A 23,771-nucleotide genomic window follows, 5' to 3' on the forward strand; every position below is an offset into this window, starting at 1 on the left:
TTTCCCTTCTATCTGGACGTGTTGGTTCCTGCTGACAAGCTTCATTATGAAAACAGCTAACACTGCATTAGTTATATATTCCAATATAAAACTGGACTTATTTTTAGATGAAAGAAATCCTACAGGACTTGCTAGAAGAATCTCAGCAACATGATGACTGCTGTGCAGGCTAGAAGGCATGTGTTGTATGACTTGTATTCTGCTTACATTCTTCTATTGTTCAATGTTAATCTTCACTTTATGTCATAAAATTAATGTACCGTAAGGCTACACAATGGACAAATTGCTCATGTGTTTATAGTGAACAGAATGACTAATATATAAGCTTAGGCTTGGTTTCTCTCTTGATCAAGTCTGTGGGAATTCCAGAGTATACATGAGAATTTTTCTGATTTTGTAAACTGATGTTCTGTTCAGTTCACGAGGATTTTTTTAATAAGCTAGAAAGAAAATTGCATGTATAAAACAGAAGGGTCTTCTCTTTCATTTTCTCCAGATCTAAATCAGTGCTAACTAAACCACACCTGAGAAATGCTTATGTAACTCATGACCACTTTCAGAAATTCTACTACTTTTGGTCGCGATGTCTGTCCTTGCTTCCCACCAAAAGTGTCTTCCAATGTCTGACATGGACGCCCCTTGCTGCAATGCAAGCCAGTCACTTATTTTCCCATCATGACATCCTCTCTACAGCAACTCTCTACATATTTCCTTTCCCATTAATCTCATAGGAAATACTTCTGAAATCTCTACTTGTTCTTGATGGGCTCCTTTAGATTCTCTTCCAGTCACCCTTCATTTAGAGAAGTGTCTAAAGGCAACAAGTTTCAAGAGTGATGCATTACTGCAGCTAAAAAGAAGAAATAAAAGGTCCTAAAGGCCAAGAGGAAATCACTGCAAAATGTTAAAAATCATACACAATGACAGAATGAAGAAGTTTGAGTTTCTGGCAGCTCCTTTGTTACATTACTGAGACGTGTACTTTAGCCACCTCTGTCCACACTGTACTTCCCACTGTCAAAAGGTCACCTTGTGACCATCATAAAGTTGCCAGCAATGGCCATGACTATATGGAAAACAGAATATGCAACAGCAGGAAGGGCCAAGCCTGTATCCCTCCTTGTGCCCTCTAGCTATTAAAATACTAAAATTAGCAAATTTCTTAAGGATTCAAAGTAAACAAATTCATTTGTACTCACCTAAATCAAATCTAACCTGCTATGCAGCTGTATTTGACATTGACTCCCAAAGTAAAGTAAGGGGGGGTCAAAGGAAGCAAGTCTGGCCTAGACACATGAGGAAAATGAATTACCCATTGACAAGAACTACCTGCTTTTTGGACAGAGTGGAAGAACAACTTACCAACACTCTTTGACACTTACTGGATGCTGTAACCGAGCCTGTTCCCAGCAGGACTTAATCCATTACAAAATTGAGAGCAGCAATTGCTGTTCCCCCACCCCAGTTTACCAGATTCGGGCCAACTGCTTACTAATATCCTTACAAAAATGCATTTCCATTTGCTCTTGAATCCTCATTTAGTCCTTCACTCCTGTTTGCTCTTTACCTGTTTTTTTTTGCAATTCTTTTTATTACATCTTTTAAAAATTATGTCACTTGATACTCTCTTTCTAGATTTCCCATGCCACAGTCATATTGACAAGTTTCCTTCTATTTCTCCAGCAAAACAGTTGGTATTGCTAACATTACAAATCCGTGGAAAAGCCTGCAGGACAGATGTCAGCTTGCAGTACAAGACGTGAGCATTGCTTTCACAGGTGGTATGGGGAATTATGCTGTAGGATAAAGAGAATATACTCCTTACCTGCCTACAGCACATCTCTCAGAAGTAAGTTTACTCAGGGGGGCGGGCTCAGCTGGCTGTGATTTAGGCACTTCAGTCCCTCCTGACAACAGCTTCCTTCTATCGGGGTTGGTAACAAAACTCCCGCCCAGCGCACCAGGAAGATGCCGGTATTTGCGAGCGGTGTCGCTCACCCCTGCTCCCGGGCCGCTCCCTCAGCCGCCGGCCGGGCCCGCACCGAGTTCAAACCGCCCAGCGTCGCAGGCACGTGGGAGCGGAGACCCACGACATGCCAGCCCTGCTCCGCCCGGCCCGGCGGTCTCCTCCCGTGTGCCCCCAGGCTGGCGCGCAGCGCAGCAGCACCTGCCGCCGGCCGGAGCCTGCGGGTCACCCTGCTCCTCCTCTCGCAGCGGAGCCGGCTCCAGCCCTCACCTCATCCGCACGGGAGAGCCCGACTGACCAGGCCACGGGCCATCTGAGGTGGAAGCCCCGGTCGCCTTCGCAGGGCGGCAGCAGAAGGCGAACAGCACCGCCGCCGGTGCTACCCACGGGGCTTCCGAGTGACCCGCCGGGCACGTAGCCCTTTAAGAGCGATCTTCTCGCGCCCCACGTCCGCGATCAGCTGACAGCGACGTCGCGCGGGGCGGAGCCAGGCGGGGCGGGCACTCTCGCGGCTGGCGAGCACTCGTGCGCCGTGGGTGCCGGGCTGGGGTTGGCTGCGCTGTGGCCCCGCCCCTCCGCCTCTCCGCCTCTCCGCGTGCCCTGCCGCGCGCCCCGCCCCTCCCCTCCTCTCCCGCCCCTCCGCCGCCCCTCCTCCGCCCCGCGCGCGCAGGGCCGCTGCGGCGGTGCGGAGCGGAGCGGTGCGGAGCGGGCAGCTCTGACAGCGCCGCCAGGGCAGCGCCGGCGCCCGCGCACCCTCCGCTGGCCCTCGGGGCGGCGGCGGCCGAGCCTCCCCCAGCCCTACACCTTGCGGCGGCCGTCGAGCCCCCCGCACCGCCGAGGCCGGCGGGGCGGCGGCAGGAAGCGCCGCTCCCCGTGACGGCGAGGCTCCCGGTGGCCCAGCGCCGCTGTCAGCCGGGCGGGCGCCCGCGGTCCCGGAGACCTCCTCAGCAGCGCGGCGCCCAGCGCCACCCGGTACATGGATTACCTGGTAGGTCCCCCGGAAGGAGCGGGGCGCCCCCCGCCGTACCGCCCCCCGCCGCCGGCCCGTCGGACATGTTACCGAGCGCGCCGAGGCGGGGTCCGCGGCGGGGGCAGGTGGGGCGGGGGGCGCTGGGCAGCCGGGAGCCTTCTCCCGGCCCGCCGCACTGTTAAAGGGCGATAAACTGGCAAGGTTCCGCTGAAGCGTGCGGCCGCCCCGCTCATTTGGCCGCTATTAGATTGCTAAAGCCGTGACCCGGGTCGCGGTTTTTTTCCTAAATGCATGAGCTTAGGGTACGCTTGAATGAACTAAATTGTCACCCTGGGCGGGATCAGCCCTGCACCCAGGCAGCTGGTGTTCAGGGCTAACGTTTATTGCTCTTTAATGAATATTGGCTTTATTTGCCTACGAGAGATCGTATCGCAGGCATGCACTCCAGCTGGGGTCGTGGTTGGCCGTGCAGGCTCACTCGGGGTTTACATTTGGCAAGTAAGCCCGGTGGCACGTCTGGTAGATGAGCTGGTGACTTTATTTTAGTATGGTACCTGCATACCTGGTCTTTTCAGCATAGCAGTGGGAGAGTGTAGTGGGCCTGCCCTATCCCTCAGGCTATAGTCTGTGCCCCCTCCTTCCTCGTGGAGTGCTGCAAAGAGTCAGCTGGGGCAATAAGGAGTAGGTCTCTTTTGGCCACCCCTGTCCGCTGTTGGTGTTCTGCGCCCAGTCAGGAAGTATTTGGAGTCAGAAACTTGACTCAGCCTTCCTGATGTCCTTCCGTGCGATGTGCATGGGTGTAGGCTTTCAAGAAAGGTTCATCAGTCAACAACATTTCGGGAGATGCTCTCTTTAGTGGATTAAAGATTTGCTATAGTGAGATGAGGGCTGAATGCATGACTGACTTTTCCTTCTCTGATGATGAGATTAATTAAACCAGAAAGAGATTAAATACTTAAATATTATTATTGTGTCTATATAGGTTAGATTTAGTTTGGGTTATCTAGTTTTATACCAAAAAAGAAAATGTTTTAGGCTTTCCTTCCAGAATTCTAGTAATGGAGGGAGAATAGAGAGTCCCGTGTGGCAGAAATGGTAGGTTGACTTCTCTTTAAGAACCTAGTTAATGAAATACTGATAATAAACTTGCTGTGTGCCAAATGCGCCCTTGTAGCTCCTTGAGAGCCTGGAGCTGTTTCTTAGATTTTTTTCCTTTATAAATTTATATCCAGATGAAACTGGCCATCCCGTACTTTTTGAAATGCTTCCGTTAACCTTGGTGACTGCTACAGGCTGTTGTGTGGAAGGCCAGCTGCTTCAAGAACAATACATTTAATAAGCCTTGGGAAATGAACGCATGTTTTTTTATTAACTAAAGGGGGAGGGGATTAAGTAGCTCTACATTTTTTTTCTTTGCTTTTTTTCTCCAGTTGATCCTTATCCTCTTTTCTGTTGTGTGACCTTCATTAGTGCCATCTCTAAAAAACAGTGAATCTTCAGGATAATGATAATCCTCAGTGTTCACGCATTTTTTGCTTAATGTCTGAAGACAGACTCTCTCAAGGTATTATCAGTCTTACAGTGCATGTTATAGTGGCATATGAAACATAAAGGACTCTTTTGACATCGAAGTTATTACACATCAGCAAAGTTATTTTTTATAGATGGTGAAAGCCAGGGGTTAGTGATAATAGTTTAAACAGGGCACTGGTCTGCTGACAGTCTGGGACAATCCAAGATGCCTTTATCCATCACTGGCTGGTGCTTGTTGCTGGGCTTTCCATACTTCTTTATACAGTAGGTGTCCCTTGATCTTAGGAGTACTTGTTGCAACTGACATCAGCTGTTTTAAACCAAAGGATAAAAAAAAAAAATTTTTTTTGCATGTGTTTGTAACTTTGAAAGAAAACAAAATTCTTTTTGGTGGTTCAAATATTTGGCATGCATTTGTGTAGAGGACTTCCCTTTCCAGTCCTTGTCTTCACCAAATGAAGGAGATGAGTCCTCTTTTGCCTTTCTCTGTTAATGGTGGTAATCAGTGGTGGACTCAAGCATCTTAGAAATTCTGCTCTGTCAAAAAGGAGGGATTATGGTGACTTAGGCAACGAATTGTCTACAACACATTTTCAGCCTGGAGGACCAAGCTGTTGCGGCAGTCATCCCTTGCATAAAAATGGGCAAAGGATGCAGTTTTTTCTGGCTGCAGTCATCCTTTGACAGAGCATTAGACAAAGTGTTGGTTAGCAGTGGGGCTTAACAGGGATGTCTAATGGAAGGAGCCTAGGATATAACTGATGTCAGGTGTGCTGCATTGTGGAGTCAGGAGTCATTCCCTCTTGGGAAGGGGTCTGTTTCAGCTAGCTCTTTACAGTCTGGCATAGGAACATTCTTTTCCTGATTTTTCCTGGATAGGGCCTACATTGTTGGAGACTTTCTTCTTCTTTAAGGAGCTGATCCCAAGAAATACTGGACACTGCAGCACCTGCAAATATCAGTAGGTTATTGAAAATGTTTAAAACCTGCTCAGAACTGAGTCAGTTGGAGCCATCTTGGACTGTGATCTGTGATTTATGACTAGTGGCATTTGATAAAGTACTGATATTAAGAAAGTATCTTCTGTGGTGCTCTGGTCTGGTTTTGCATCATAACAAAGAGTAACATTAGCCTCTGTATCTTTAATAGCTAGAAGAGGCTCTTGAGCCCTGTGTCTGTTTTATTTTTTTATTGATGTAATTACAGTGTTGGGAGTGTATTTTGTTTTGTTTTTTAATCAACATGGCTAACCCAGGTTCAATGTCTAGGAAAAAAAAAAATCCATCTTCGCTCACTTAGAAGCACCTTTTACTCATACAGTTTATTGTCCTTGTTTTGAAGTTAACTCCCTTAAAACATACTATGCAAACACAACTGCATCAATGTAGATTTGTAGGGTTTTGTGACTAGACTACATAGTCCTGTGGTGTCTCTGCAACCTTCTGCTTCATTCTTGCTGCATTGTGTCTGGAAGGATTTTGATGTGTACACAGACCTGTGCTGGCTGGCCTACATTCAGTAGACTATACTCAAGAAATTACAGCATGATGCATCTTGTGAAAACCTTGGTATGTGATCAGTCTTACAATTTTTGCTTGCAGAACTCGTTGGGAAACAGTAGCAAATGCTTCTGTTTTCATATGTGGTACTTGCAATGCAAATTTTAAGCTGTTGAGTAGACTTTCACAATATACTTCTTCAGTGGCACCCTCAGTACTAGATAAGGATCTTATATTGAACAGCTGCATGTATCAGCCTGATCTGTGTAGGGCTTTTAAAAGCTACTTTAGAGCGTGATGTAGAAATGTGAATTAATGTGATTTTATGAAAAAAGAAGAGGCTTTATATTGCCCTGGGAGTGTGCAAGATAAATTTGATAATCTCTCTAATTTTGTATATTTAGCATTTTTAATAAGATAGCTTATCCTTAAATAGTATTCTCTACTATGTAGTATCTCAGTTGTATGTAAGAATGTTTCTTGGGCAGGTAATGGAAGTTATATTCCAACCTAAAATGGAAGGCAACACTTCTTGCATGAAAAACCACAATAAATTTAGTGATATTTTTTCTTTTTCTTCATAAAAATTAAGCATAACCATGACTATTGCAAAGACAAGAGAGTGCACACTCTTAGTGCGGTAACAACTTTGTTGCTTTGTTGGGGACTGTTTTTTTAACTATAAGTTTTTTTTTTTCAGTTACTTGCACATTAGTTAGCTGTGATGAACTATTTTACTTCTGTATGTGTGCACAGAGGAGCTAAACTTTGGATAGTTTTTGAGTAAATTGAACTAATTTTTCAGATGAATAGGGCTTTAAGTGACTTCAGAGTTTCTTGGTTTCTGGATGGTCTTGACCTCAATTTCTGGATACCGTTCAGGCAAAGCCTTTCTTGACTGGTGAAAGCTGCATATATCAAGCTGTGGTGTTCTTAAAAACATTAAGTGATACTAAAATAAAGTAAAAGATATTTCTGAGCAACTTTTGGACGGCTTATCTTTAAGACCTTCCCTTTTATTTTGCTGGGCCCTTTAATTTAATTGTACAGGTTTGATTAGAAGGTGGTAATACAGGATAGATCATGACTACTTAATGGTTCTAATTTACTTCAGATCCTGTCTTTCCATTGCTGTTGCCTGTTCCATTGTTTGGTGTCTGCAGGCCATAGAAAACACTCTTTCTTGTACTACAACAGGAGTAGTTACATTTATACAGTCCTAAAATTACATTTGGCCCTTTGAAGGTAGCCACGAGGCTGATGTGGCCCTCGTGAAAATACCATTGACACCCCTGTACTACAAATAGCATTATGAGAACATCTGAAGGTTAGAGTCTTACTTCACTGAAACTTTGTAAACTAGTAGCTGCTGTTCTTTGTCTAAGGAAAGGTGTGCCAAGGTCCATACTAGGAACCTTAGATTTTTTTCCACTGAGGCATGCATAGGTTTTTGATGCATCACCTACAACATGAGTAACAAAGGTCTATGTAGCCTTGCCCTCTTATTGTTTGCTAAACACCCCTCATCATATTAATTTTGTGTTTTGTCATGTGATAAGGATTGTTGGGGCTGTCTGTTGACTCATGTATCATCCTTGAAATGTTACACCTTCTGTACAACACAAGGGCTTGTATTTTAAGATGCGATCCCTCCTTCAGTTTGTGAAGCTGATGTGGCATGAGGATGAAGGATCTGACAGTGGTTTAAAAATAAGGATATAGCTGAATGCAAGAAAGAAGGCAACTAACTTATATAAGATCAACTAGTGTCCAGGGCACATGCAACACTATTAGCGTTTGGATCAGATGTAAGGTTTTGAAGTGAATCTTAAGCCACCTCTAAGTACTGTACGTAGGTTTGCATTGCACAGTGATCACAGATCATGTGAACTTGGTATTTTTCAGATGAAAGCAGATTGGAGGATGTACTCAACTAATGAATTTTCAGTCCACAGGACCAGATCAGAACGAGTCTGAAGTAAAATGCGTAAAGTATGTATTACAAGTACTTGGCCTTCAGCACCAGCTTTTGCTGTGCTGCACTACTTGCTATTGTATCCGTTGCCAGGGTCACTTTTTCTGGCAGTGAGAGTGCTGCTGCTTCTGATTATTTTCTGCATCAGCACAGCAGTGTAGGAAGAATCCCAAAACAAATTTTTGAGACCTTCATGCGAGGAAGTTCTTGTGGCTAGGTTCCTGATGGTATTTCAGCTCTATGAAGCATGACATTCAAACCTAAATCAACTGGGCATGGCAAATGGAATCCATTCTGGGAGATGACATCACCTGAATGAGCATGTTTCTGACTTAATTAAGTTTGGGAGTTCAAGAACCTGATCTAGCTGAAGACGTGCTCTGGAAAACAGATCCTCCTCCTCAGTAGAATCTACCTAGCCAGTATTGCAGACAGTTTTTGCTGAAAGATGTAATCAGCTATATAGAGAGGGCAATAAAAACAATGGTGACTTAACTCAGTGGAAGTTACTTGGCTCAACATAGATCAGCAAGCAGAAGTGTAGAGTTCCTTTGTAGAAGATAAAAGTCAAATGCTGCATTTGCTCATCCTGCAATAGGAAGCATTATGGAATTCCCCAGGTAAACTTTTGATTCAAAGGTGGAAGTTACAGTGAAACTTGATGCAGATTCCTTGGGAACACAAAAGAGTGCCTTAATGTGATTATAATTTCTAGCACAAGATTCTGTAAAATCACAGGAATATTGCAGAACCAGAAAATTCATTCTCTACAGATGAACACACTGAAGAAATGAGTTAAATAGCATGTTTTAAATAAAATTCCTTTACCATTTTGCCTTCTCTGTGATAAGGATTGCAGTAGGATGGTAACTGGTATTGCATCAAAAAGTGAGTCCCAGTTTTGGAAAATGTGCTAGTCTGTGTTTGTTGTGAATAGCCCTACAGTATCCTTGTGAATTAGTCCCAGGTTCAATATTTGTAGGTCCTCAAGTTGCTCTGCAGTACACTGCTCCTGTATTTTTTCAGTCAGACCTCCAAGCTTGAGGCAACATAGCGATGAATTTCACAAAAGGTTACAAATGCAAGCTTTTCGTAAGTGAGAAAATTGAAGTTAGTGAAAACATGATATTCTTCCTAATACCCCATGCTGATTACCATTTTTGGCTTGTCATCAGCAACATCAGCTCATGTTTTTACTACTGCCAGCTTGTGATGTTTATTCTTTTAAAGTGAGTTCTGAAGTTTTGTTATGTGAGGATATCAGCTTTCCATTAACAAAAGAAGCATTTTTAGTTTCAAATTTAAAAGCACAAATGTGGCCCTAAACAGCTGTAAAACCATAAAGAAAAAAAACATATGCATTACTTAAAATCTTGTGATTGTTTGGGTTTTGGAGCATGTTGGTTTTGCTTTCTTTCACTGTATGTGTGACAAAACTTTCAGAAGTGAAACTGCTTGACTGTATAGAAGTACTTGGGGACGCAAGTAGAGTATCTGCAATTAAATAAGAGACTGGCTTATCTCCTACTGGAGCTCTTTAGAGTGCAGAACTTTTCTTTTGTCTCACTGGCAGCCTGGTAAGGTGACTATGTTAATTGCCAAGATGAGGGTGTTAAGTACCCTTCCTGCTATCTGAGGAAGAGACAGAAAGCAGGAAGTCTTAGCTGACAGGTCCTCTTGTGTTTAGATGCAGTCCTGCCCTACAGCGTTGTTACTTACAAGGGCAAACAACAGGAAGAACATGAATCTTTGTACAATGCTTTGCTTTTATGGGGTATGTTTTAGTGGAGGAGTAGAAAAAACAATCTGTTCACACCACATTAATTTTTGGCATTGGAGGGTGTGGGGAAGCAAGGTGGCATCCAAGATCTGGTAGGAACTGTTGACATGGGGGAAGTGAATTTGAAGAGTTTTTTTTCTTGTTGTCACTTGGAACTTTTGAATGGAAGAAGCATCTGTTTCCTATGTTTTATTAGCTTTTACATTAACTGCTGCCTAGTCTTCCTTTATATGATTTTGCCTCTGAGATGGAAAACTGAAGCTATTAAAAATGAGGTAATTGTTCTGCAAACTGTCAATAGCAAGTTTCATAAATGAGCATTGATAGTCCTGCTCTGGCAGTGAATAAGATGGAGAAGAGAATGCAGAGATTGCAAGGGAATTTCATGTTTGTGTTTAGTTGTATAAACCGAATATGCTTTGGATGGGCTGATGCAGAAACAAATATTAAGGGTGCATAATGAACCTGGGAAAAAAAAATCATAGTATCCTTTTTGATATTGGTAATAAAGTGGCACATGAAATTCAGTGCTGATAAATGCAAAGTTGCGTATATTTATAGTTGAAGTCCCTTGACAGTACAGATGCATGGATAGGCACTAAAATACCATCAGCACTCAGGAAAGGGAAAGAGGGTCCTTCTTTAAACTGTCATCTCAACCCAGACAGCTGTCAACAAGTTTAGAGTATTAAGAAGGAAAAGAAAAATCTAATTTTTTACACTGCTTAAATGCAAGGTTTGCTGTTGTTGAAAATGCTGTTTCCAGTTGCGTCATCTCAGAAGGAGTATTGTGAAACCAGGGACGATATAGAGAAGGATAATGTGGTAATTGAAAGAAACAATTGCTTCCATACAAGGAGGGATTAAATCATTATAGCCCTTCAATCTGAAGAAGAGACAGCTGAATGGTGTGGTGAGGCAATACTATAGACACCTTTGAAATCATAAAGCGAGGGTAAATAGGCAATAAGTCATTTCTCCCAGTAAAGAACTTGATCACAGTTATAATCCAGGAACTTCTTTTCCTAAAGATATGGTTGAATTCTGTGTCCCACTTGTGCAGTAACACTGGGGAGGCTGAGATGAGTAGACTGTGAATTTGCAGTTTTTTGGAAGACAGGTCCTTTGCAGGGGATTATTAAACATGATGTTCAGATGCTATGGTAGGCTTGTGAAGATCCTGAAGCTGTGATTGCTGGAATTTGAGAATGTGTCCGTGAGATATAACTCCCCGTATGTCCTGGTGCTTAAGCTGTGTGCTAAACACCTCTACCCCTCCTTATTGAGGGGACAGCGAGATTTAGTTCTAGAACAGGAAACTGCAGTCAGAAAATTGAGATATTCTGGATGGTGTCCAGGAGTGCTCCCCAGTGCAAGCAGAACTGCATTGACTGCACAGGAGGTGAGAATTTTTAATTCAGAAGGATTTATGAAGATGCTTAATCTGCTCCAAGGATGTGTAGCTAAAGGGTTCCTTCTGCCTTGACATACGAACAAAGGCTATTGACTTTCCAACATTTGTGTCCCAACCAATTCATGACTTTATAGGTAAGGTTTACAACACTGAGTGAACCTGAAACTGGATTGACTGCCTGTGTAGACCACAGAGTGGTGATGCATACTACAGTGAATGATCTGTTCTCTCAGTGCTTGATTCTTGCCTATAAATTTGCATAATTTCAAGTTCCAGCAAGACTGGAGAAAAAGTCCAATATTCTTGAGAAATGTCTATGCTGTTTTTGCAGCTTTTCATATTGTGTTGGATGATCTGTGTCTTTCATTGCCTGGACCATTGCACTCCTGGAAACAGTCATGGAACACTGTTCTAGTGACAATATTGCCTGAAAGAGGGGGAAGCATTTTTCCTCTGGTGCATTCACTTGATTACTTTTTGTGATGATAGGAGAGATATTGAATCCACTTCTATTTCCTGTTCACATATTGCTTTTCCATCAGCATCAGGTTTCTTCTTGTGTCTAGACTCAGATTTATTTTTCTAATGCTTATGAAAAAGAAGGTCAGTATTGAAAAACCTTATTATTCAGCATTTAAGGAGAATATGAAAATATACGGTGTGTCTTTTATTTCTTGGAACTGTATTAAAAAAGAATTTGGGGGCTTCAAATTAGAAATGTTATTAATGGAATGTGCTAGAGGGCTGTGTCGTTTTGTGTAGAAAGAGGAACCTTCAAGTTGCTACCTGGCGTTCAGTGCACAAGCTTAGCAAACAGTGGTTCTGGCTGAAGTTCCTGCCAGCTGTTCTGTAGCATAGTTGTGTGTGCTTCTGGGTACGTATACATTCTTTAGAACATGTAAGTGCTGAGAATTTATTTCAGGGTCAATACATATAGATACCTTAAATTCTGCATATTGTTTACAGTTGTATTACTAATTTTCACATTTTGTATGCAGCAAAAAAAGTGCAGAGAAGGATGGGGATGAAAAGCTACTGCCCAAAAGGTCCAGTGATTCCAAGTGATTACTGAGGGTGGATCACTTCTTTATGAATGGGCGGGAGGGCACCTTAATCATTATTTTACTGAAATGATGTATCACCAGGAAAAAATGAACAACTTCTGCTTATCATAATATTTTCTGGTTTTGTGGTCTTGGAACTATACTTATTGCCATAATTTATTTAGAATTATGGCAAAGCAAAGATAAGGTCACACAGAATCACAGAACATTAGGTATTGGAAGTGACCTCGAAAGATCATCTAGTCCAATCCCCCTGCCAGAGCAAGAACACCTAGATGAGGTTACACAGGAAGGTGTTTAGGTGGGTTTTAAATGTCTCCAGAGAAGGAGACTCCACAACCTCCCTGGGCAGCCTGTTTCAGTGTTCTGGCACCCTCACTGAGAAGAAATTTCTTCTCATATTTGAGCGGAACCTCCTGTCTTCCAGTTTGTACCCATTGCCCCTTGTCCTACCACTGATTGTCACTGAAAAGAGCCTGGCTCCATCCTCGTGACCCTCACCCTTTATATATTTGTAAACATTGATAAGGTCACCCCTCAATCTCCTCTTCTCCAAACTAAAGAGACCCAGCTCCCTCAGCCTTTCCTCATAAGGGAGATGCTCCACTCCATCATCTTTGTTGCCCTGCGCTGGACTCTCTCCAGCAGTTCCCTGTCCTTGAACTGAGGGGCCCAGTACTGGACACAATATTCCAGGTGTGGTCTCACCAGGGCAGAGTAGAGGGGAAGGAGAACCTCTCTCGACCTACTAACCACCCCCTTTCTAATACACCCCAGGACGCCATTGGCCTTCCTGGCCACAAGGGCACAGTGCTGGCTCATGGTCATCCTGTTGTCCACCAGGACCCCCAGGTCCCTTTCCCCTATGCTGCTCTCTAATAGGTCATTCCCCAGCTATTCATTCCTACCCAGATGCAGGACTCTACACTTGCCCTTGTTATATTTCATTAAGCTTCTCCCTGCCCAACTCTCCAGCCTGTCCAGGTCTCTCTGGATAGCAGCACAACCTTCTGGTGTGTCAGCCACTCCTCCCAGCTTGGTGTCATCAGCAAACTTGCTGACAGTGCCCTGTATTCCCTCATCCAAGTCATTGATGAATATATTGAATAATACTGGTCCCAGTACCGACCCTTGAGGGACATCACTAGATACAGGCTTCCAACTGGACTCTGTCCCATTGACCACAACTCTCTGGCTTTACTTCAGCCAGTTCGCAGTCCACCTCACTACCTGTTCATCCAGACCATGCTTCCTCAGTTTAGCTGCAAGGATGCTGTGGGAGACTGTGTCAGATGCTTTACTGAAATCAAGATAGACCATCTCCACTGCTTTACCATCATCTATCCACCTCATTATGTCCTCATAAAAGGCGATGAGGTTGGTTAAGCATGACTTCCCCTTGGTGGAGCCATGCTGACTGCCCATAATTACCCTCTTATCCTTGATATGCCTTGGGATGGTGCGAAGGATAAGTTGTTCTATCACCTTTCCAGGGATGGAGGTGAGGCTGACTGGCCTATAGTTACCCCGGTTGTCATTCTTGCCCTTTTTGAAGACTGGAGTGACATTGCTTTCCTCCAGTCCTCAGGCATCTCTCTCATTTCCCAAGACTTGGTAAAGATGATGGAGAGTGGCCTAGCAATGACCTCAGCCAGCTCCCTCAGCACCCGCAGGTGCATTCCATCAGGACCCATGGATTTGTGGATGTCCAGATTGCTTAACTGGTCCCTAGCACAGTCCTCATCAACCAAGGCAAACTCGTCCATTGGCCTGACTCCGTCTTGGGCCTCAGGGATACGGGGCTCCTCAGGACAGCTGCCGACAGTGTAGACAGGGACAAAGAAGGCATTCAGTAACTCTGCCTTCTCTGTATCTTCTGTCACCAGGGCACCCACCTCGTTCATCAGTGGCCCCACATTGCCTCTGGTGTTAGTTTTATCTGCTATGTATTTGAAGAAGCTCTTTCTATCAAAAAAGGTCAAGGTGAGTATTTCTGTTGGTGGGCAGAATTGAGGGTACCAGCTCCTGCACTTCTGCCAGGTGTTGAGCCTTTTCTGTCTTTTCCAAGAGCTGATTAGGATCTCTCCCCTCCTTTTGCTCACTCAAGTTCTTGAGACTCGTACTTTCAGTTTGGTGATTGCAGCTTCAAGGGATCAGTTGCAGAACATACTCTAATTAATATCTTCAAAATTTGCTTTCATAAATATCATCCATAGAAATTCCAGTTTGTATTTGGTGAAGGTATAGATTTTAAAACAATGAGTTTGTGCAGTTGCAGACAAATGTGTGCCTGTGTCAGAGCTGTATGAGGGTTTTTGTTTAAATGCCAAATACTAAAATTATTTTGTACTGATATTTGTACTGATGATTGAATGCTTTAAAAATTGGACAGAACAAATGCTTGTGGTGAATTAAAGGTTGCACAGCTGCAAGGCAGACATCTAAGTCATGAACAATTACATTTTTACAACATAAGATTAAAATAACGAAGTTTTGGGCAAATACGTATGTTAGCCCTGAGGTTTTTTTTCCAGCTGAAGAAATTATTCAACATTTGTGAGATGAGCCTTTGCCTAAGCAGAAGGGTGCATATTGGCAGAGATGCATGCTTGTGGTGTTTGACATATTTGACCTAATGACCCTGCTTCTCACTTTAGATGTGTACCAGCAAGTCTTTGTAGCATTGTATCAAACAAGGTATCTTTCTTTTGTAATATTTTGTAGGTATATTTTTACATTTTTTTTTTCCTTTTACTTTCATGCTTACCATGTAAAATCCTTTCAGAAAGCAACAATAAACTGTAAGTAAATTAAATGCAAACTCTCCAACAATTGTTTTGTTACCCAATTCTGTGGTCCAAAATGAGTTGCAAACTAAAGTAATGAAAGATTACAAATATCAAGAGTAAGTTCCACATTGCAGCAGCAGATTATTGCATATATTTTAATTCAGAGATCAGAGCAATTGTCTGTAAGTTAGTATCATTAAACATCAAATTATTTATATGAATTCCTGAGACTTTTTCAGTGATCAACCTGAAATAATAATGGGGGAGATGTGCATTTTTGTGGAGGAGGAGGGGTGAATGTGAGAGAAGATAATAACAGCATTAGAATTAATTAGCTTTTTCCATACTATAGACTGCATATAATAAGCATTATCTTGGAGGCTTAGGGAAGGGATTAGCTTAATATTTCATTGGAGAATGAATAGGGGAAACATTCACTGGTACTAGATATGACAGTGGAAAGAGGAGACAATTTTAGAATTAATGTCTTGTAATTGCTTGTTGAATTCAAAACATCAACAGTAGCAAATGCAGCAACAGATGAGTAAGGTAAGACAGACATAGCTTTCTTTATCCTTCTGAACAAGGGTCCACAGGCTTTTGTTGGGGAATTGGAACTGGAGCTTATTTCTCCCATGAATGTACGGTGTGGAAGTACTGAACAAAAATGAAACAAGGAAAACAATTTATAATGCTCTGCTTGTCTAAAATACGTGCAAGCTGTGTACATCGAGAAACGGTAACGGTTTGCTGCTGCATGTTTACTTCCCTTGCAACCTGAAATAAACTTTAGTTAATACTATGTATATAAAGTTGGGTCTGCCATCAACATAGGATCTGTCATGATACTGAAAATACAAATCACTGTATGTATCACCGTGTATTTAAGTAGGTGCTTAAATTGCAGCAGACTCGGATTAAACATTAGGAAACCATCTGGTAGGGAGGGTAATGAAGCACTGGACAAGATTGCTTGGGGAAGTCATCTGTGAAACCTTTGGAACAAGTTCTGCAAATATTGTCAAGAATATTTATTATACATCGCTTTGTATAGGATACGATTTCTCAAAGTCAGTTCTATTCCTGTTTTTCTATGACTTTTTTTTTTTTTCTGTGGGAAACTCAGAGCACAAGTTATAGAATTTAATGTTTGTTCTCAAAGCTGGGAGGAAAAAAAAAAAGAAGAAAATCCTGTCAATTTAAATGATGCTTTAAAGCAGCGTTTCCTTGTCAGTAGATTACTTCCAGTGGGAAAAGAAGATTACCTGTGCTGTTGAGGTTTGCTCTCAGTTTTTCCTGCTTCACTTTTTGACTTTCAGACAGTTCAATGAAATATTGTTTATTTGAAATTTAAACTTAACAGTTACAGTAGAAGAAAAATGTTGCTACATATTTTTTTTTTTTATAACTCATAATTTATAGGATCTGCTGTCTTATTTTTTTAAATCACAATTCTAATGAAATGGGCAACACAATTGCAGATTTTTTGGGGGGAGGTTGTTTAGAAAGCAGGGACTGGAAAAAAAAATTCCATTGATACTTTTTGAAGTCTGTAATATCCAGCACTTCACCTTCAACATCTTAAAATACATGCACATGATGTGCGAACTTGTTAAACACGTAGTAAAAATGCTTCACTTTAATTTAAATGTTTGCTTTAATTTTTGCCTACAGTGACTTCTCAAATACCTTATTTAAATTAGTTCCTTAATTACCCTTCTGAATACATTATTGTAAGGCTGGTTTACGGTACCTGACTGTATATAAAAAATGGCAAACCTACAATAAGTTTTATTTTGGTGGTGGGGAGTTGCATTTGTTTTCTCGCTTCTTTATGCTTTTTAAAGAAGGTGTTTTTCATCTGTTTCATCAGAAATTCATAATCCGTCCTCAGCCTCTCTGGTTGACTGCAGAAGACATAGAATTGTGGCATCACTGCAGATTGGAAGTTGAGCAAGTTCAGGGTAAAAACTTTTAATATGATTATTCACAGCTATAAGAACAGATCAAGTAAAATATTCAAGACAGTAGAGAGTTCTCTTTTGAACATGAAAATCTCAGAAAACTAAAGGAATGTGACTTCAGAAATGTAGAAACGTTAAACTCTGTGCATTATTTTGGTATATAGAAGGAGAGAATTTGATATAGGGAGATAAAAACTATAATATTTGAACATGGAAGCTCTTTACAGTCCACTAAGAAGCCAAAAACCACATTACTCTATTAAAATATCTCTTGAAGGTTGTTTTGAAACCCGAGTAGATAAAAATAAATGGAACTGAAAGTTTGCATGCAAAATGTTAATGTTGTGTACAGGCATTTTGGGGAACATTAGGTAATTTGAGGCCTATAATGAAATGCTGAATTAGTAAGTGCATTGGTGTTGGCAGCTATTTCTGTATGAGAGGTAAAAAATATCTGCATAATCTGAATTTATATTGCATTTTTCTCAGCTTGTTTAATACAGCCTTACAGGAGAAACACAAAGTAATATACCATCAGGTGTTTCTTTCAGGGGAGAGGGGAGAAATGGGAAGAAAACTAGTTCTTAATAAATAGCATTCTTGGTAATGTCTTTATTTTAATTTCTTTAGACTATGTCTGAATGTATCCAGCTCTCATTTGCTGTTTGTAGAATTGGCATTTACACGGTAAGGCCATGTTATAACTAACTAATAATTTTTGTTAGTGTTAATGCCGTTTGAGTGAAATGAAGTTGCTTAGTTTATTGAATCAGGAAGAAGCAATCCACTTAGTAAAAAGGATTTACCATATTAGTCTGCATAAACAGACTACAACATGGTTTTACCCTGTCAAAGATTTACTGATACTAGGACAGAAAAAGTATTTGGCACTTTAATTAAAAAGGTGGAGAAACATTTAGCCAGCATTTTAAGGTGTAAGAAAATTTGGAATTCGTGCGTATCAGCTTCTGAGAATTCTGGCCTAATGTAATTGCTGAAGGACTTGTATGGATTTGTTTTTAAATATCCTTGATGATTGATTAATGTCATATATTACAACATGTCAGCTAAAGGCACATATTGTTGTAAACTTTGTCTGGAATGCCTTAATATTTTCCAAATACTGTTAAGTTAAACTTCTCAAAACTTAAGTAAATTACGTAAGAGAAATATGTGGTTTACTGCAAACGTATGTCCCAAATATGCTAATTTTTTGTTTTGTTTTGTTTTGTTTTTGTTTTTACTGCTTCCAGTTGTTCCAATTAGAGATGAGAAAACTCATTTTTATGAGTTTGACACCCCTGAGTTAGATGCATGGGGTGTTTCATAGAAATTCATTGTGTAACCTCTGCTTACCTAATGTGTAAGACACTTTCTCAAATCATCCTTCAAATCCTGGCGCTTTTGGAGTGAAAATGCTGCTCTTACTGTTAAGACTTTTCAGGAGGAAGCCTGGCAAATACTGCTTCCCATTCTGTTAGGCTGTACAGTCAAAAGGGTAGGTGGCTTTCGAACAACCATGATGAGGACTATGTACCACCATTAAGTCTTAATTGAGGACAGAATCACAAAGCTTAACATTTGCTTTTATTCTTAGAATTTGGTTCCAGGTAGGATTTAATATATGCTTGAGTTTTTTTTCCCGTTACATTTGCCTGTGTTCTCTTTTCAGCATCTAAACTGCTTTTCTAAAAGGTAGAAAATAAGTGATTTGGGCAATATGAATAAAATCCTCCTTGAGGAAACTGCTACTTGAAAAGTCAAAGGTATATTTTCATGTGGTATTTAAGCTCCTTAGGAAGGCCTTCTCTCTGCAAATTCCTATGAGTATGCTTATCTTGAAGGATCACAGAGTTCAAGTGTGAGGTTTTAATGGCTGCAAGGTATGCAAACCATCTGTCAGCTCCTTAGAAGGCTATAGTAAGCTGTCTGAATTAGTTTGAGAGGATGTCCAAGTATAATAGAGTGTGTATTGCAGAACTGGGTATAAGCAGCTATAAAGTATAGCAAAATAGACCCTCTGACAATAATTGGTTCTGTTTTAGTTTCAAAGAGGTAAGTGTGCTGTGTATACTGCAGTACACTTCTAAGATGTGGTAGCTGCAGCTTTAGTGATAGCTGGATAACTCATATCTCATCGTGGCCTTTTGAGCAGTGTAATATTTAATTTCATTCAATGTTTTAAATTACAAAATATAAAGATATAGCTTCATTTATTAAAATGCAAAGAGGAACTGATTTTGTTGACTGCTGGTAACTTAAGGGAGGAAGGTGAGTAGGATGATGAGTAGGCACAGTGTATTGGGACGACATGTGTCCCATATGAAGGCTAAAATAGTTCTTTTAGGAAAATGCTAGGCGTAGAGAGTACTTACTTATACAGAAGTGCCCATCACTGGAAAGGTGGGTTTCAAGTGATCTGGCTGGAGAATGGGTTTGGATGGCTCTGGTATCAGAGCAAAGGCAGAGGCCTGCTGATGTGGGAGTGATGCCAAAATGCAGTGCGACAGTTCCTCTGCACCGTGCCCCGCTCGTGCGCTGTCATGTCACCTGCTCACTGGGTTTGCTCCGCAGGTGTGTGAGCAGTCTGGCAGCTAGTGAGAATGATGCTCCCTGCTGATGTCAAGAAGCAAAACATGAAACTCCAGATTGTATTTGTCATTTAATGAGTTCCTTATATCTTGTATTGTGTGCTTTCTACTGCAGGCTGTTTTGCAGATTTAATAGAGAGGGTTTTTTTGTTAATCGATTGTTTTTTATCCAGAAACTAAGCAGTCTCTCAGATGCCAGCCCTTCCCAGCACCATGTGTTCAGTTTGTACTGTGTTACTTGGGCACTTAGAGTTCCACAGGTCCTGGCTGTATGGTGCTGCAAGTGCCTTGCAAAGGCTCTTGGTCCTTTGGACTACAGACATCTCAATTGTTAGTTTGTTATCAAGCCGCTTATCAGTAACACAGTTGAGCACCAATTACTTCAGCTGTACTACTCCATTAAACAGGCTTCCTGTTTTTCTGGCCTGCACAGATTAAGAGATGGAGGAAGGTTTTCTATAGTTATCCCTGGCAAAAGAGTCTGTGCCACCTTCAGCCACCATGACTAGGAGGAGAAAGCTTTGTTGGTTTGAGCTAGGAAAAATGTAGATCTTTGTAAGAGTGCAGAAAGAGATGTGATGATCATTTTGGGGAATTAAACCAGACAAGCTTACTTTGAAGTGTATAGACTCAAAGGGGGTAGTAGAAAAGCAGCAGTGGTTAATATAAAGACTGTATAGATACTTTTAAGGATCTGAAGCTGAAAGATGTGTATCCTAAAATGAAATTATTATGATAAACTTCAGTTAAAACTTTTCAGATTAAAAAGCCAATCAACCAACCAAAATAAATCTCCATTTTCTCTGTGTGTTCTACACAGCTAGTACCTTCTGGCAGAAGTACCAGTCTTTCAGACATATGCTTCTGCATCTTCCACCGTACCAGTGTCTGAGTCAGATGTGTCAGTTGGAAGTGTGGGAACAAGCAGATAAATTACTTCTTGAATTTGCATGACTGTGGAAAATGTAAGCACATGACAGCTTGTAGCAGAGCTTATCATTATATTAACATTAACTTTCTTTTTGTTTCGGATTTAATTTTCTGAACCAGGTAAAAATCCTAATAAAATGATGGTGAGTTCAACCTACATGAACTTAAGAGGAAAAAATAATCCAGATTTTTTTTGTCTTGTAAGACAGTTTTTATAATGGGACATTTGCCACCTTTATAGATATTGAGGACTCCACCTCAGAAAAGATGTGCATGATTGTATGCATACACATCTTCTCTGGAAAGTTCTCTGGTACTCTGTACTAAGCTTTTCGACTTTTTACCTTCTCGAGTGTTTGCGTATAATAATAAGATTTTTTGAACAGGGTATTATCTCCTGTCCCTACCCCCTAAATGTGGCTCCAGAAATAAGAAAAAATTAATTTTCCTATTCCGTGATGATGAAGCCTCTGCAGTGCTGAGAACCATACAGAACAACTAAGGAGACTTGATGGAAGTGTGGTCCTTTGCGGATATGCATTAGGAAGAAAAATAGATAAAAAATTAAAAAGCACTCATTTAAAAAACACCATAAGGATAACAAAAGCCCCCTGTAGAGCTTTCTGCTTCTCAGATGCTGGGTATGGCAAAAGTGATGCACTCTAGCAGCCTTGCATCAATGTTGCCATCTTCTTCCTGAAAATACTGAGTAACTGATATTTGGCTACTGGTAGCCTCTTTACTTGAATTTGCACGGTGAGATGTTGAAATAAATGATCCACTTATACAGCTGTGCTTAGTTTATATATGGTAAGTATAGTATATGGTGTAAATGTGCTTTTAGTTCTCTGGCTCACTTTGGATTCACTTACATTTGTCTCTGTTTATAACAATAAATTCATGTCTTTAACTGATTTGAACAGCTGGTGTGAAAAGCAATTTGCCTGACATTAGCACAAAACAGAAATAACATTTATTCATGAAGTGGTGAAGGGGAAGCTCTGAAGGGAAACCACCTGAGGTGCTAACTCAAGGCACTCATGGAATAAGAGGTAATCATGGGTGCACGTTTGGAAAGGTTCAGGAGCCAGCCTGGGACTTCCAGTATGGAAAGCTTCCTGTGAGACTCGTCGCTTCCCTGACGTGATTTCCCATTGGCAAATATAAAGTTAAGGTAACAACAGAGCTCATATAGCATATCCTGTCTACTCCTCCCTTTCCCATGTCGTGTCCTTGACATGAGCAGCAAAACAAAGGCAAAAAATTGCAGCAGGAAAAAGTGCTTTTATGTGCTACCCTTTGGGAAATGTGGACAATTCCATTCACAGTCGCTATTGATATTCTGTGGGTAGACTGCTGGAAAGGAAAGGTGTAAATTTTTTTAATTTCCAGCCTTAACTAAAAGGTACTTGCTGTCACCAGAGTTTTGGCAGTGACTTGTGTTTAATGAGAGTATGTCCATTTTGTTTTTGCAAATCTGTAGACAAGCTGCTTGAACCATGGTAGGCTTTAATTATAAAAATATAAAATAATTATTTCAAATTAATAATAGATATAGGATGTAAATTGCAAGTGCATTGCCAAGTACAGGTATTCAAAATCCCTACAATCTCTTATCAAAAATGCCACATGCATGAAGTCAGAGCTGCCCTGTGGCTGTGGACTCAGCAAGGCAGTGGTGGGGTATGTTGATTTACTTACATGGCCAGTGCACAAATCCAGCATTTAACTATATTGTTTGGCTTACTGACAGAGCAAAAGGGCTAGAAATGAGTCTTCAGTGAAAGTGAATTTTTTTCCACAGTCGATAGCCCAGGGGCTAGGACTGTGCATAGTCATGAGGTTTGCAAAAAAATGAGTTAATTTGGAAGGATTCCTGGAGTCTGACTGAGCAATTCTAAATTATGGTGAAAGACTGCCCCATGATTATGCTAGAAGTTGCAGGCAGTGCTCTTTTTGTGTGTTTGCAATCACATCCTCTACTTTGTACAGCTGCAGAAATAAGAATCTAACAGGTGATTTACAAGTGGAAATAGTGTCGGTAATATATACCATTCATAGTATTTACATACAGCTGGTTTAGTTGTATTTATTGCTCTGTTGTTACACTCGTCTCAAAAATGGTGTTGCTTTTGAGTAGTGAATTGCAGATTGTTTCTGATTGTTTCGTATTTGCTTTTAACAACAGCTGGGCAACCACTATGTATTAGAAATCATATTTCTTGCAGGATAATCAACATTTTTCACAAGACAACACATTACAGCACAAGTGGGATCAGTCTGTTCTTCAGGTCTTAGACTTGTTTTGATACTGTGAGCTTAAAAGCTTGTCTGTTTTTCTTAGACTGATAGAAGATTGCTTTTCTCTGTGAACATGCTTGCAGTGTGTCCTGAGGGCATCAGTGATATGTTGCTATTATAATTTCTACTGTAAAAAGTTCAACTCTATTTTCTGAAGATATCCTACGTTTGTTCAAGAATGGATATCTTGTAAGGGAAGAGGTCATACAAGTAGACAGTAGATAAAAAATTAAGGGAAATATATCGAATGCCATAAAACCTTGTTAAGAGTTAGCTTTTTTGGGCGAAAAGACACTTCTAATTCTCTCCATTACTACTTTATCCTTGGTGTTTTTAATGCTTCTCACCATAAAGCTGAAAATGTTTGCTCAAGTGCTGAAATTACTTTTCAGTGGTCTGCTGAATTTCTTGCTGGTATAGCTTCTTTATGATTATAGCCTACTGTCTTCAAAACACTTTGAGATTGTGTCCATGTGTAAGTGCAGCCATAAATGCTTTTGGGAGGGCTGTTCTACAGCATCATTATGATCCCTTTAAAGTAAATAGACCTTTTCATATCAGCCTTCTGTTGCAATATTTGTATTTTGATCAGCTTGATTGTATTTCATACAAACCTTAAACCTATTTGTATTCTGTAATATGAAGGCCTTTGATAAGGGCAACTTAATTTTTATTGGGAACAATGTACGTACTACAATATTGCATTGAATTTTTGATGGGTTTATATTGCTGGGTATTATGTTGTTGAAGAGTAGAAAACTACAGCATTTAATAGATACTGTAACTTCATACAGTGGTTCCACTTGTATGAATGCGTGTAGATATAAATACGTATGTTTCAAAAGGTGGTTTTCAAGCAATTAAATGCATTAGTATCTCAAATGCCATTCTGAGCAATAAACTTTTAGATATTAGTAAGATGTGAGAAGTGATGTCAAGGACGTCTTATATCCTGGAAAGCAGAGGTTACTTAGAGTTATTACATGGCGTGTTTT

The 23,771-nt window shown here is 40.9% G+C and overlaps 1 protein-coding gene across 4 annotated transcripts in view; it reads left to right on the plus strand.

Moving 5' to 3' along the window:
• The first annotated feature begins 2,612 nt into the window (after positions 1-2,612).
• The window catches only part of ARL15 (ARF like GTPase 15), a 230,005-nt gene continuing 208,846 nt past the window's right edge, over positions 2,613-23,771 (plus strand). Inside the window, exons 1-3 of one of the 4 annotated variants that reach the window (XR_011736435.1) lie at positions 2,613-2,954; positions 16,864-16,954; positions 17,585-17,641. Coding sequence is in view for 3 of the 4 variants with exons in the window: in XM_065861012.2 (XP_065717084.1) it covers positions 17,588-17,641 (54 nt within the window). In the remaining variant the exon portion in view is untranslated. Of the gene's footprint in view, positions 2,955-16,863; positions 16,955-17,584; positions 17,642-20,480; positions 20,511-23,771 lie in introns of those variants that run through there. The other 3 variants (XM_065861012.2, XM_065861013.2, XM_071802094.1) reach the window with 3 other exon arrangements.

Source organism: Patagioenas fasciata, chromosome Z, assembly GCF_037038585.1.
Source record: "Patagioenas fasciata isolate bPatFas1 chromosome Z, bPatFas1.hap1, whole genome shotgun sequence".
Taxonomy (NCBI): domain Eukaryota; kingdom Metazoa; phylum Chordata; class Aves; order Columbiformes; family Columbidae; genus Patagioenas; species Patagioenas fasciata.